This window comes from Salarias fasciatus, chromosome 20, assembly GCF_902148845.1.
Source record: "Salarias fasciatus chromosome 20, fSalaFa1.1, whole genome shotgun sequence".
NCBI lineage: Eukaryota > Metazoa > Chordata > Actinopteri > Blenniiformes > Blenniidae > Salarias > Salarias fasciatus.
Window position 1 is genome coordinate 5,401,271 of NC_043764.1, and position 14,471 is coordinate 5,415,741.

The 14,471-nt window shown below is 44.9% G+C and overlaps 1 protein-coding gene across 1 annotated transcript; it reads left to right on the forward strand.

The window, feature by feature from the left end:
• The first annotated feature begins 11,444 nt into the window (after window positions 1–11,444).
• On the forward strand, window positions 11,445–14,374 carry tprg1l (tumor protein p63 regulated 1-like). The gene is made up of 6 exons (XM_030118429.1): window positions 11,445–11,757; window positions 11,825–11,916; window positions 12,020–12,070; window positions 12,146–12,271; window positions 12,570–12,723; window positions 13,035–14,374. Exons 1-6 carry the CDS (start codon window positions 11,530–11,532, stop codon window positions 13,227–13,229), a joined length of 846 nt encoding a protein of 281 aa, XP_029974289.1. The 5' UTR covers window positions 11,445–11,529; the 3' UTR covers window positions 13,230–14,374.
• The last annotated feature ends 97 nt before the right edge of the window (window positions 14,375–14,471 follow it).

The following is a 14,471-nucleotide window of genomic DNA, read 5'->3' on the forward strand; positions in this document are numbered from 1 at the left end:
AGAAAAATCGTTCGTACCACCTTCATCACTGTTAGTTGAGAAGAAATAGTAAATAGATACAGAAGTTATCAAATAAGGTGACTTGACCCATAACATGACTTTCCTGCAGTGGTGATTGCTCTAAGACTGCAAGGGAAGCTCAACTTCCCCTAAAATGTCAAAAAAATAAGTGGTCCAATATTTACTGTTGTGTGTACATTTCATTAACTAAATATGCGCTACAACACATTCATCTTTTGTTCAGAATCAGCTACTTATCACAGGTAACTGACTCGGCTTTTTTCTCACTCCTCCTCGCAGCGGCACGGCACTTTAAACAGCCGGACGCCGGACGTCAATGCGGAAGCTGGAGTGGGTCGTTCCGCTGCAGTGAAACTGGACGCTCATTGGATAATGCTTGTCATTGGACTACCGGGTTTCAATGGGGGTCTATGGGGCAGTGGGCTGGCCTGGACGTCGGCCTTCTGTGTGCTGACTAGATGATCTGTCTGAAGCTTGATTGACAGCGAAATGAGCAAATCAGCGATCTTAAAGTAAAAAAAATGCACCAAAGCGCTTCTGAAGTTTTTCATTCTGTTGTTCTGAGTTGATTCGGAGGCTTTACTGATCCTTGGAGACTTTGTGTTTGTGAACAACGACTAGCGTTGTGTCTGGAGACTCGTTTAGGTCATTCTGCAGTTTCTGTCCTCGACCAGGAGCTGTGGAGCTTCTCCCCATCTCTCACACTCACGCTCAGGCTGTCACACAGCGCTCTGGCCTCGCGCAGCAACTCCAGCTGCTCGCAATCTGCACACAATGGCAGACAATGTGAATGATGTGGACCAGATTTTGGCGAAGCCATTTGATAGTCTTCCTTACGAAGAGAAAATTGGTGTTAAACTGCAGGACAGATCAACTCCTAAGACTGAGCTGGTGCAAAACGTGGGGAAAAGTAACAGGTCTCTTCAGCTGTCCTGGTGTGACAAGTGAGCTGCTGACTGGAAGTGCTGTCACCAATAAAATGTCCACCTGGCCATGCCTCTGAATGAAACCATCTCAGGGATGTGTTGTCTGGTCACAAGTCGGCTTTGGGGATCTGTCTGACTTTGACAGGGCGTACAAAAGGCATGAAAGCTAATAGAATTTACAGACAAAAAACAGACACATATTATAATATATCCTGAAAATGAACTTCCCTTCTTTGGAAGACCAGCAGCCACCACTGCTTTCCTGGAAGGGAAACAAAGGGTAGGACCTTGTTCTTTGAGTGTAAAACGTGACCAGATCAGATAATTTTTATGATTTTATTTCTATAATAGACTGTTCCTTTGAAGTGTGTTACTGTGGAGGCAAAACTGTCATAAACACCTCTTGGTATGAAGCTCAAGACTCAAGGCAAGCTATCAGAATTTAGTTCTGGTCCAAAACTCTATAAAGATGTCAAGAAAAGTTTTTATCAAAATAACGTGGTGTTTGCTGTATGCTGATGGACATCTCTTGATCAAAGATATGATAAGAGAAACATTATCAGATCTGAGTTGGGGGGAGGGGTGGGTGTTTGATCAAACTTATTGACGTTCAGGTTCAAAAGGCATGTTTAAATCAATGAAATAAAGATGTCCGTCCTTGAAGAGCAACATAAAACTTTCTCAAAACATTCAGAGAGAAGCTTCAGCAGCCACTACAGCAAGTGGAGTTCCTCTCAGCACTAACAGAGAGCTTTGACACTTTATGAACCTGGTTGTTCCTCAACACACTGCAGTCAAGATTATTTACTGTTGGTGAATTATTGTATGAAATACCTGATAACCACAGAACTATTTTCATCCTCTCCTCCACATCCTTTTTTAAGACTCTCCTTTCTTGGTTCCAAGGAATCACAATCTTACACCTATCTTATAAGATGAAAGTTAACTTGCTTGATTCAACATCGAGGACTGGAAAGAGTTTCTGCCATGTGGAAGACATCTTGTGTGGTCCCGGTCCCAAAGACTTCGCGCCCCAAGGAGCCCAACCACTTTAGACTCGTGGCCTTAACCTCTCATCTGATGAAGGCTCTGGAGAGACTGGTCCTAAACCATGTACGCCCCCTGGTGAGCCCAACCATGGGTCCTCTGCAGTTTGCGTACCAGCCTTGGATTGGGACGGATGACGCCGTCCTCTGCCTGCTGCAGAGATCGCTGTCTCACCTGGAGGATGCTGGGAACACTGTCAGGATTATGTTCTTTGACTTTTCCAGTACCTTCAACACAATACAACCATCACTGTTGAGGGTGAAGATGGAGAGGGCGGGGTTAGTGACCAGCTGGCTGCTTGGACCATGGACTACCTCACAGACAGACCCCAGTATGTGAGGCTGCAGGACTGTATGTCTGATGTGGTGGTCTGCAGCACTGGACCCCCCAGGGTACAGTACTCTCACCTTTCCTCTTCACCCTCTATACATCGGACTTCCGCTACTCCACAGACATCTGTCATCTCCAGAAGTTCTCTGATGACTCTGCCATCATAGGATGTGCGTCAGAGGGGAACGACTGCGAGTCCAGGAAGGTCATCACGGACTTTGTCTTGTGGTGCGAGCAAAACCACCTCCAGATGAACGTCATGAAGACAAAGGAGATGGTGATCGATTTCCGCAGGATACCATCATTTACTCCACCAGTGAGCATCCAGGGACTCGACATCGAGAGAGTGACGTACCTGGAAGGTACCTGGGTGTTCACCTTAATACCAAGCTGGACTGGTCAGATAACACTGACTCTCTGTATAAGAAGGGTCAGAGTTGTCTGTTCCTGCTGAGGAGGTTTGCATCATTTGGTGTGAGCAGACCACTGCTGACAACCTTCTATGACACCGTGGTGTCGTCTGTGGTCGTCTATGCGGTGGTGTGCTGGGGAGGGGGTTGCACTGAGCGAGACAAGACTCAACAGACTGATTAAAAGATCCAGCCCAGTCTGTGGCTGCCCCCTGGACTCCATGGAGGTGGTGGGAGAGAGGATGGCTCTTTCCAAACTACTGTCCATCATAAACTCCTCCCACCTTCTGTACCACACTGTGAACTCGTTGAAAAGCTCCCTCAGCAGCAGGCTGGTGCACCCTCGGTGTAAGGAGTGTTTCCACAGGTCGTTTATTCCAGCGTCTGTCAGACTCTACTATGCTGTATAAATTTCCTTGTGTGTTGTTCTGATGTGCTTTTTGCCTCCTCCAGTCTGCATACACATCTACCTATTTACGGACAGTGGTGCATGCCCCATCCTCCTGTTTGTGGTGCTAAGGATGTGCACGGTGTTGCCTGCAAAATGTGTGCAATGCTTGCCTGCAAACTTTTTTGCACTTTGTGTTTTCTTGTTTTTCTTTTTATACTTATTTATATTTCTTTGCTACTGTGGCACTTAGTCTTTGGGCTGCTGTAACAGTGAAATTTCGCCATCGTGGGATCAATAAAGTTTAATCTTATCTTTGTTCTTCATGTGTAAAACGTGATCTAGATCTGATAACAATATTTATGATTTTAAGATAAGTCATTGGACTGTCTCTCTGAAGTGTGTTATTGCTGATGCCACAATAGCTTAAACAGCTCTTTGATCTTGGATCTTGTGAAGCTCCACCTGCTGACTTGGGCCTCTTGACTCTCCACGTGAAGGCGACTGTTTTAAATCTGGGTTTTAAAATGGACAGTGATTTTAATCTAGATTCACAAATAAGCACAGTGGTTAAAGTCCAGCTTCTTCCACCTCAGGAAGTTGGCCAGAGTGAAATCCATTCTTGCACGTGAGCACTTTGAGACAGTAATCCATGCCGTTATTACATCTTGGCTGGATTACTGTAATGCACTTTATGTTGGAGTCAGCCAGTCGTCCCTCACTCGTCTCCAGTTGGTCCAAAATGCTGCAGCGCGGCTACTAACTGGAGTACGTAAGAGGGAGCACATCACTCCCATCCTGGCCTCACTCCACTGGCTACCTGCGCATGTTAGAGTCCATTTCAAGGTTCTTTTACTTGTTTTTAAATCCCTGAATGGCCTCGCCCCGCCTTACCTCTCTGAGCTGCTTGACCTCTACACCAAGCAGGAGCTCAGTGCCTCAGATCAGCTGATCAGCTGCTCTTGGAGGTGCCGGGGTCCAAGTCTAAGCTCAGAGGGGACAGAGCTTTTTCCGTTGTGGCCCCCAAGCTGTGGAATGAGCTGCCACTGCGCATCAGGCAGGCCCCCTCACTGTCAATTTTAAAGAAAGATCTAGAAACAATGTTTTATTCACTGGCTTTTAACTCAGCCTGAGACTCTGCCCTTGATTTTTTTATGTTTATTCTAGTGTCTCTTTTTTATTATTATTATTATTTATTTATTTATTTATTTTTTTGTTCTTAGTGTATTTTACTCTTGCACTTGCACTAGACTAAAAAAATTCCTTATCTCAGATTTTTATTCAGTTTGGCCTGATTCCCATTCTCCAAGCTCTAAAATGACTAAAAATACCAATTATATGTTGCTGGGACCATAGTTATACCTGCCACAAGAGTCATGAAGTTGTATGATTGACGTATTGGCTAAATTGCTTAAAAACATAGCACATGTGGTTCTATTTTTCTTAAAAAAGAATCGGTTTAAAATAGTTTTAAACTGGTTTCAAGAGCAAGTGCTCCAAAGTCTACAAGGCTCACTTGGAGCCGCCCTGCTTTACAGGGTGTGCTCAGTGCCGGCCCGAGCTGTGCCTTCAATCATAGCTTGATTTTGGGGCCCCCCTCGGACCACCTCAATGTCATCTGATCTTGATCATTAACACTGATCACACACAAATGTTGCACTCATTATCCGCTGTGTTAAATAACTGTGTGGAGGAGTTTTTTACATCAAGCTTCCTTTGTTAAAATTTTCATACTCAAAGCGCCAGGGTGGCACAGGCTGACTGAACTTGTTCAGGAAAAGTGACAAATACAACAGCAGACTTTGCTCTCTGTGAACCAGTCTTTTATGGCTTTTGCTTTGGCAGACAACAAAATGATAGCAACGTGCAAATGTGCCATAAATGAGGAAACATCAACCACAAAATCAAATCAAAAGCTTGAACTCATCATCCTCTGACCCATGATTTACTCGGTAGATAAACGGACAAACATAATACTAATTTTTTTAAACCAAGAAAATAATTATTTTCAAAAAGTTTTAACACTAAATAAATAAAATGCTCAAATGGAATGAAACAGAGATATATGAAAACAGCATGGGTTCAACAATTAAATGAATTGTTGGGAAACTACAGGTCAGATACAGTGTTTGGACATGATGATCACATCTTCCTCTCAACTACTTCAGTGTTCACAGAAACTTTGTTTTTAAGCTTTTCTTCTGAAGGCAAAATCAGCAATGTTGTCCTTGTAATCAATTGTTAAGGCCATTGCCATATTGTCTCTCCATACACCCACCCCCAAGTGCGTGTGTGTGTGTCTGTCTGTGTCTGTGTGCAGTGGCTGGATCCCAGTTGTGAGCATCATAGTTAGCTTAGCTCAATTGCTGAAGGTCAACAGGAGTCAGAGCCGGACTGATGAAAGTGGACAAAATACTCCTTCCAGTGGTCCAGGGGATGGCGTATTAGCACGTGAAGTAAATCCAAATGGTTATAAAACATTTTAAAAGACATGTTTTCTTTTCAACCCGTTAAAATAACATTTTGATACACACAGACCTGCGCATGCGCAGTGCTCCGCAGAAGGATATACCGGCACACAGCAGTAGCAGCTGTTGCGAGGCTACATAATGTTACGTCCAAGGGTCGCCTTCTTCCGGCTGCAGGCGGATGGCCGGCTGGCTGCTCCGCACGTCGGGCGGCTGCTTGTAAAGGAGCTTCCACTGGCAGGGCTGTGCAGCCACGCACCGTGCTCCCCGGTTGGGAGACTGGAGGACAAATTGTGTGATTATCGTGACTGACAGGTTATAGAAGTGCCTGAAGCTTCATGCTTGCCGATCTGTTTGAACCGACTAGCTTAGCTACAAGCCAGCAGAGGTTGTTTGCTCATGTGACCAGGTCGGAAAGCATTATGGGTATCTTAGTAAAAACAACACGGGTGGTCCGATATGCACAATAACCCGCCGCATGCGTCTCATATGCACATCTGTTCGGCAGGTGTATGTACCAGATCATCCGTGCTTCCACATCTGCCTGGGACCCTGCGCCAAAATCATCCTATAGACTGCCAATGGACAAAAACACATTGATTTGGAGAGCGGGATTGTCAGTATCTCTAGAACACAAGATCTCGCAGTAACTGCAGCATCCAGCAGTCACACAGTCGCTGGCAAATCACAGAAATAAATCCAGAGTGATGTACTTCTTCACACTCACTTCACATTACACTTTACCAGTAGTACATGTTCAGCTGTTCATATGGTTTATTGGCGTTCATAAATTCAGAAACGTAACCCTACGTTCAAACCCCAGAAAGAACTACACAAATTCATGACCCGTTCAATGGATTTGCATCATGACGCTATTGGGGATTGTAGTTCTAGCTTCAAAATACCCATTTTCCCTATATAGAAGAGTGAAATATACAAAATCAGTACATTTAGGAGTTTATATTTATGAGGAACACACTCATTTGGATTATTTTTTTCAAATGAAACTGATATACATAGGTGAAATTTAGATTTTAACCACATATCGTGATGCCCCCTGCTGGTGATAATATCAAGTCAAACCTGACAGGATAGTGGAGTTCAAGAGCTTTGTATAACAGCTGGTCCCATGATTCTAGCATTTTTCATTGTCAAAATAGAAGCTTTAAAAGAAGCAGCAAAGTCAAAGTTCAAAGGTCAATATCTCTGAGCAGGAGCAAATTCTAACTTCCAGTCTGGCATCATCTTACTCCCCTGATCAAGCCCTTTGCAATGATGTGTCATGCTTAGTCCTATGACACATTTTTAATTTTCCCTCCTCTAAACGCAGGCTTGTTTGACATGTACATTTCAAGGACACATGAGATTCAACTGTGTAGATTTTAAGAAACCAAAATGACAGCATAGGGTGCCAGCAAGTTCAAACAAAGTTCTCAATGAAGAATTTGGCGGCAGGTTATTGTGCATATCGAACCACCTGTGTTGTTTTTACTACGATTCCCATAAGGCTTTGCAACCGGATAACATGAGCAAACAACCCCTGCATCAGACACCATAATCACACAATTTGTCGTCCAGTCTCCCAACCGGGGAGCACGGTGCATGGCTGCACAGCCCACAATGTGGGGAGCAGCGGAGCAGCCGGCCGCCCGACCACCGGCCCACCCGTGCCGCGGGGAGCAGCCCGCCGTCCGCGGCTGAGCTATCGGCAGCTGGTGACCAGTTGTGGCTGCGCCCTGCGCTGCATGTCAAACTTGCTTTGATATGTCACTTTACTCACTATTGAACTCATTTCAACCGAGAATGTATCCACGTAGATCGCCAATATGTATTTTGACCATAAAGAAAGTGGATAATTTTTTTCTCCCCTTTTAAAGGGATACTTCAACATTTTGGAAAATTGGCCCATTTAGCGCAATTCCTTAGACATTTCGAACAGCATACTTACTTTTTTGTGAGGGCGAGCAATTGCTTATTCAGAGGTGAGTCGGGGAAGGTTTTCGGGACGGACACAATGGAAGTGGATGGTATTTTTGTTCCCCCTCGTCAAACTCATCAAATACACAATCCAACAACCCCAAAACACTTTGGTCGACACGTTATAATCCGCACATTCACTACGCTGTGGAACACCAACAAATAATATTGTAGCATTACGACACTGAAGCAAATACTGGAAACTACTTTTTCTTTTGAAATCACGATGCCCAGACGCCATGTTTAGTAAGTAGTTCCGTCTTAGCAATCTTCGTATAAGCAACTCAATCTCATAATTTTACATTAATATTTCACAGCGAAGTGAATGTGCGGATTATAACATGTCCACCAAAGTGTTTTGGGGTTGTTGGATTGTGTATTTGATGAGTTTGAAGAGGGGGAACCAAAAATACCATTCACTTCCATTATGTCCATCCCGAAAACCTTCCCCGACTCACCTCTGAATAAACAATAGCTCGCCCTCACAAAAAAAGTAAGTATGCTGTTCGAAATGACTAAGGAATTGCGCTAAATGGGCCAATTTGCCAAAATGTTGAAGTATCCCTGAGAGGAAGGAACTGGCTTCCTAGATGACATGTTGTTGGATTGCTGGTTTAGAGCTCACAGTAGGCTGATCGGTCAGAATCAGACAGACATCTTCTGTGGTTGAATATTTATTATGCAGCAGCTGCATAGATCAGATGGATAAACAAAGGTACAGGTGTGGTTCTGAAATGGGAAAAAATGACACACAGAAAACCACAAACACAAATGCAATAAAGCCACAGTGCAAACAAACAGCAATTAGATTCACAGTATAGCCCACAGCAAAGCAATATAGTCCTTAAGTCATAATAAATGATCTTTGTGAATATACATGGCTCAAAGTGTATTGAAATCTTAATTATAGGCCGTCCTGAGTGTCTAAACAAACTGCATCAACAGGTTGGAGAAAGTAATATTATTTCTTATCCGAGACTGCCATCTGCTGGTCACACGAATAATAGCATGAAGATGCACGCTGCACGTCAGGCTCAGAGTCACGTGACCTCAAGTGTGCGCGCAGAGTTGCGGCCTAGCACCAATTAAGTTTATATTACGAACATAACACCTCTAAAAAGAGCCGAAAGGATGCTACTAAAGCATTACACATGATATAAAGTACTAGACAGCCCTTAAATGGCGACATGTACATGTTTAAGCACAGCTCCGTGGCAGATGTAACTTCAACAGTACAGAACAGCAAACAAAACACCATCTAACATCAGCCACAGCCAATATAAAGGCGAAACAAGCTCTTACTTGAAAGGACGCAAACCAATACGGACAGCTGCCACATTTGAGTCCCGAGGTTCTTACAGCGTGCTGCTTCGTGCGCAAGCTCCGACGGACTGACGTGCTGTGGGCTTACTGTCTTCGGATTGGACGAGAGTCCAGATGAAGCGAGTAGGGAGGGAGATAGTCCAGATCCACTTCATCGCCGCCACAAGGGGGCCTTTTTTACAATCCCTTTAATTTGAATGGATACGATCGCGATGTCTCCAGAATGTTCCTGTTCAGCAGTGTGGCTGCACACCTCTTTAAAGTTACCTTCAGCGTGGACAGGGCAATAACAGTAAAACTGGCCATTATCTGAGTGTCTGGATAAAAGAAACAATAGCATATGCATCATTTCATCAGGAGGGGGGCGTGGCCAGGTGAAGCTCATTGAAATGTATTAGTTTAAAAAAAGAGGCATGGGACACGAAAAAACTGCAAATCATGCTCCCGGACGCGATTCAGTAGATTCATTTCCGTGACTCATAGCACGAATTGCCATGAGACTGAGTTGTGTATGCATCACAGAGTCTGGATGAGCTTCAAAATAAAACTAATCATATCTTATTGAACCCCTTGAGGAAATTCCTTTTCCTGTATTCACCCATCCTAAGCTCTGAACAACCAGGAAAAAATGTAAATTATGTCAGAACTCAGGAACTCAGAATATCAGAAGAAAAGAATTTGTGAAACTTAAAGAATCACATTTCATGTTAATTTCTGAAATTTTGGGGGGATTTTGGGGTGTCTGGAAAAATGTGATTTTAAATAACTAGTTAGAGCAGATGGGAACTTTGGGAACATCAAAGAAAAATGTTGACATCCGTCTAATGGCTTTTGTTATTCAGTGTGTGTTACATTTCCCAGGACTCCCTTGAAAAATAGGTTTTTAATCTCAACGGGACCTTCCTGTCTAAATAAAGGTTAATACATATATTATATAGGGGAGAGTGGGGTAAGTAGTGCCAATTTTTACTTAAAGTGCCTTTTAAACAAGGGGATAACAGGAATGCCTGCAACTAAAATCTGTTCATATAGTTTAGGATGTTGTGCATCCCTGGGAGCAATCACTTTGGATCTTAAATAAACTGTGTGAGAAATATGGCTTTGGAAAAAAAAGTGGTTTTGTGGCACAACTTACCCCAAGTGCGGGGTAAATTGTGCCATTAGTCAGAATACACTGGGGTAAACTGTGCCACTTATAACTGAAGTAAAAAAGATAATTTTAATATAAAAAATTTAGTGTTTTGTAATGTTTTTTGTATTTTTCATATGGACCAACTGTGTCTGAAATAGAGTTTATATAAAAATGATAATGCTAGATAAAAACAATACAAATTAAATACAAACGTACTTGTTTAATGCTTATTTAAAGTTTTAACATAATCAAATTTGCTTCAACAAGGCCTAGCGCCACATGAACCCAGGCTAAGAACAAAATCAAAAATCAAAAATGAGCACCTGACTGCATCTGCATCTGAATATCTTCACAGATTCGACCTACTACTGGACGTTCCACTTGTCAATGTTGCAGTGGAATATGAACTTGCGCTCCCTTCTGGCTCTATCACCATGCTTTTATGGTGTGGGAAATTTTTTAAGCACATCACCTCGAGGGATGACTCCTTCATCATTCTCTCTAAATGTGAAGATGGACTTTCCATCAACAGGCCTCATAACTTTGCTTCAGAAACTTTGAAAAGTTGGAACCCTGTCTGTCTTCCTTTTGTATCTGCGTGACATGATGGATTCTGATCTGAAATTAAGAATGACACATAGTTTTAGTGATCAAATGGAAGAATAAGATGTACAATAACAGTAAATTCAAAAAAAGTAATATATAGTAAATAATCACAAGTTTGGGGAAGTTGTGCCACTGGCACAACTTACCCCAGCTCCTTTGGCACAAATTACCCCAGGCCCACTATTTCGAAAAAAAAATGCCTCCCCCAGCTGTTCTGAGCTAGCATCATGTAAACTGTATAGACTCATGAAGTAGCTTATTAAAGCAATAAAACATGGGTGAAATGTTTTCAAATTTTTCTATAATTGTTCAAACACAGCAATCAAAAAACCTTAACCATGGAAATTTTACTTTGGAGGGCAAAAAAATGGTTTTTGAACTTAAATGTGCTTACCTCTCAAGCCATGTGTCTCCCTTTTTTGCAAGATGAGCGGAATGGAAGCCTCTTCAAAAATATGTGGTCACATGACCAAAAACTACTATGGTTTTCTAAATAATAGGGGTGGCACTACTTGCCCCTTGGCACAAATTACCCCCTCTGAGTCTGGTTCTGCAGGTTTCTTCCAGCCATACAGGATTCTCTCTCCTCTCATCATCCTGATGCTTGTTTGTGTGGAATATTGTCATTTCTCTGGACCACAGCCTGGAGATGAGTGTGTTGTAATAATTGATGTTTTGTTAAAAACTGGACTGAAAAGCTGATTTCCGTGTCGTTCCTCCCACTGGCGCCTGTCTGCGCTGTGGCCCTTTAAGAGGACAGGACTGGAACAGGGGGCAGCGGGAGGGACTACTTCCTCTTCACCCTCACTATCAAAACACTGTCGGTGCTCGATGGGAGCGTGTGGCTTCCCAGGAGGACGTTTTCCCATCTGACGGCCCCCCGCAGCGCCTCTCCTCCGCCATGCTCCAGCTCAACGACGCCGTGGAGCCGGAGAGCCCGGGCGCCGCGGTGCTCCACCCGGCCGAGGCCGAGGAGGGGGTGGAGGTCGCCTTCACGCCGCCGGAGGCCGAGCGCAGCCTCGGACACGGAGCCTCGGTGGCGTGCTGCCCGCCGCTCCAGACGCTGACGCCCTTCCACGTGCACAACCCCACCATGCAGGCCAAAGTCAAGGACTACTTCGTGTTCAGGGTGAGTGTGCGTGCATGTGTGTGTGTGTGTGTGCGTGTGTGGCTGATGCTGTGCTGTGGTCCTCCAGCCAGGAACCATCGAGCAGGCGGTGAGCGACATCCGCACGGTGGCGCTGCCGTCCGAGGACGGAGAGGTGCTGAGCGTGTGGCTGCTGGCGGAGTGAGTCCTCCACCGGAGACGCTTCATTAGAACCTTTAATCCAAACCCCGCTTCAATTAGAAGGCTTTCGTGTTCGGTCATGTGACTTCTGTGTTTTCTGCAGAGTCGACCACTGGAACAACGACAAGGAGAGGCTGGTGCTGATAACTGACAGGTGAGCATCTTCTTCTGTGGTTAAATAAAACCCGCCTCTTCCCTGATGACCACTTGCTCCGGGTTTTCAATGCAGGTCCCTCCTGGTGTGCAAGTATGACTTTATCAACCTGCTGTGTCAGCAAGTCATCCGGATCTCGCTCAACGCGGTGGACACCATCTCCGTGGGCGAGTTCGAGTTCCCACCAAAATCCCTCAACAAGTACGTTGATGTTCATACCGACCAGACAAAAAAAACATAAATCTGAGTGAAGGAAAGCTGTCGTTCAGCACACACAGAGTCAAAAAACGATGAAGTGCGATTTGATGTATAAGTGAAAAGCCAGGTCAGTGCAACAAAACTGACAAAAACTGGATTGATCAGAATGAAATGTTTGTGCTGTGAGGTAATGAAAAGGAGTTTTGAACTACAGAATAAGGAAATAAGGATAAAGTCAATCACCAGGTATGTTTACTGTTCTGCGGTGTTCCATTAACATTAAGAACGTCTGTTTTCACAGAAGAGAGGGTTACGGGATCCGTGTCCAGTGGGACAAGCGTCCCCGGGCTTCCTTCTTGAACCGCTGGAACCCCTGGTCCACCGACATGCCCTACGCCACCTTCACGGAGCATCCCATGGCGCACGCCGACGAGAAGGTGGCCTCCCTCTGCCAGGTATCGCCCCCTGTGGGAGGGTAATCTGTAACGCCGGGAGGGCCTCTGTCCGTGTGCTGGAGTCGGCCAGCCGTGGCAGCAGGCAGCTCAATTCAGAACAGCTGATTTAAAAAATGGAACAATGGAACTATTTCTACCTGCGTTGAATCAGTCTGGCTTCTTTTGGCTGTAAAGTCTAAATTGCTTCCGTTATTTCACTTTTCAGAACAGCACTGTGATTCTGGACGCTAGAGTAATGAACAGTCTGTGTACTGTTACAGCATTTCATCCAGCTTATGTTGTTTGTTTTGTTTTTTTTTCCACATTTCCAGATGGATAACTTCCGAACCCAGCTGGTGCAGGCAGTGAAGAAAGCCCACAAGGAGCACCCCATCCCCGGGCGGGCCAACGGCGTCCTGATCCTGGAGAGGCCCCTGCTCATCGAGACCTACCTGGGCATCATGTCCTTCATCAACAACGAGGCCAAGCTGGGCTACTCCATGACGCGCGGGAAGATCGGCTTCTGACGCGCCGCGGCGTCTCCAGAACTCAGTACAGGCGTCGGCGGCACACGGCGCTGCCCGAGAGGAGCCGCAGGGCCGTGTGCGAGCGGAGGCGTCGGGCGTCCGCGCCGATTCGAGAGACAACTCGTAGGTCAATGATGCGCTGCACTGCATGAACCGTCTACTCATCCGTTTTCCCGCCGAAGAGCCGCGTCCTCCAGGTGGAGATCGGCGGGAGCCACACTGCAGGCGGAGCTTCGTTCATTTCATGCTTCTCATGAAAACTTGTCAGAGCGGATTTCGAGAGCCGTGGTTTTCAAAGCGTGCAGGAGAGTTTCAGGGTAGCCGCTGGGGGGGGGGGGGGGATAAAGGGTGAAACTTTTAATAATTTATTTAAGAGTAATATAAAATAAACTTTAATATAACAGATCTAACCAGTGGAGACTACATACACACACTTTTAGCATCTAAACAAGTTATTTCCTCATTAATATTTATTATTGTGAAGTGCATAGAGGGCTCATAATAAACACCTGATAGATTCTGCTCATCTGCGGTTTGAAGGGTTGATTATGTGCTTCGTTTGGGTGAAACTATACGATGAATCCAGAATTAGGAGCCGCTGGGTGTTCTCGGTGGGCGGAGTTTAACGGCCTCGCCACGTGGTTCTTCAAACAGATGTTTAGTTGTTGTGGAACGAGGAGAGGACGGGATGTGCACTGCTCTGCAGGAAAGGCTCCGGGCTCCGCTTCATGTGGACACGTTCAGCTGAAAGAGCCGGAGACGCTCGGTCCGGCGGGACTCAAGTTCCATGTTGAGTGTTTGACTTTTCGTGCTGCCAGTTTTTTGCTCTCATAACCAAAAATGTTTTTATACGTCGGCTGTTTAATGCAGTGTGAACTGTGTCTTCTGGTTGTAAGTTGCCTTGTTGGTCTTTTGCACTCCGATCCATCAAACTGACAAACTACACCATGCACACACACACACACACGCGCACACACACACACAGAGGTTAAAGTTTCTCTTGTCATGCTAAACAAATTCAACTGTTTGTTTTCTGGTCTGCATGCTCGCTGCATGTTAAGTTTGCATGATGGATGTTTTTTTTGTTTTTTTAAAGGAACACTGATTAAAGTTTTTGTTCTTCTGCACTCCTCTTGATGCGGTGAGCTCCTGAAGCTTCTGGAGTGTTGCTTGGAGAGGGTTAACTTATTAAACATTGTGACAAAGCTTACAGGTCTTTGTAGCACAGCGGCTAATATGAAC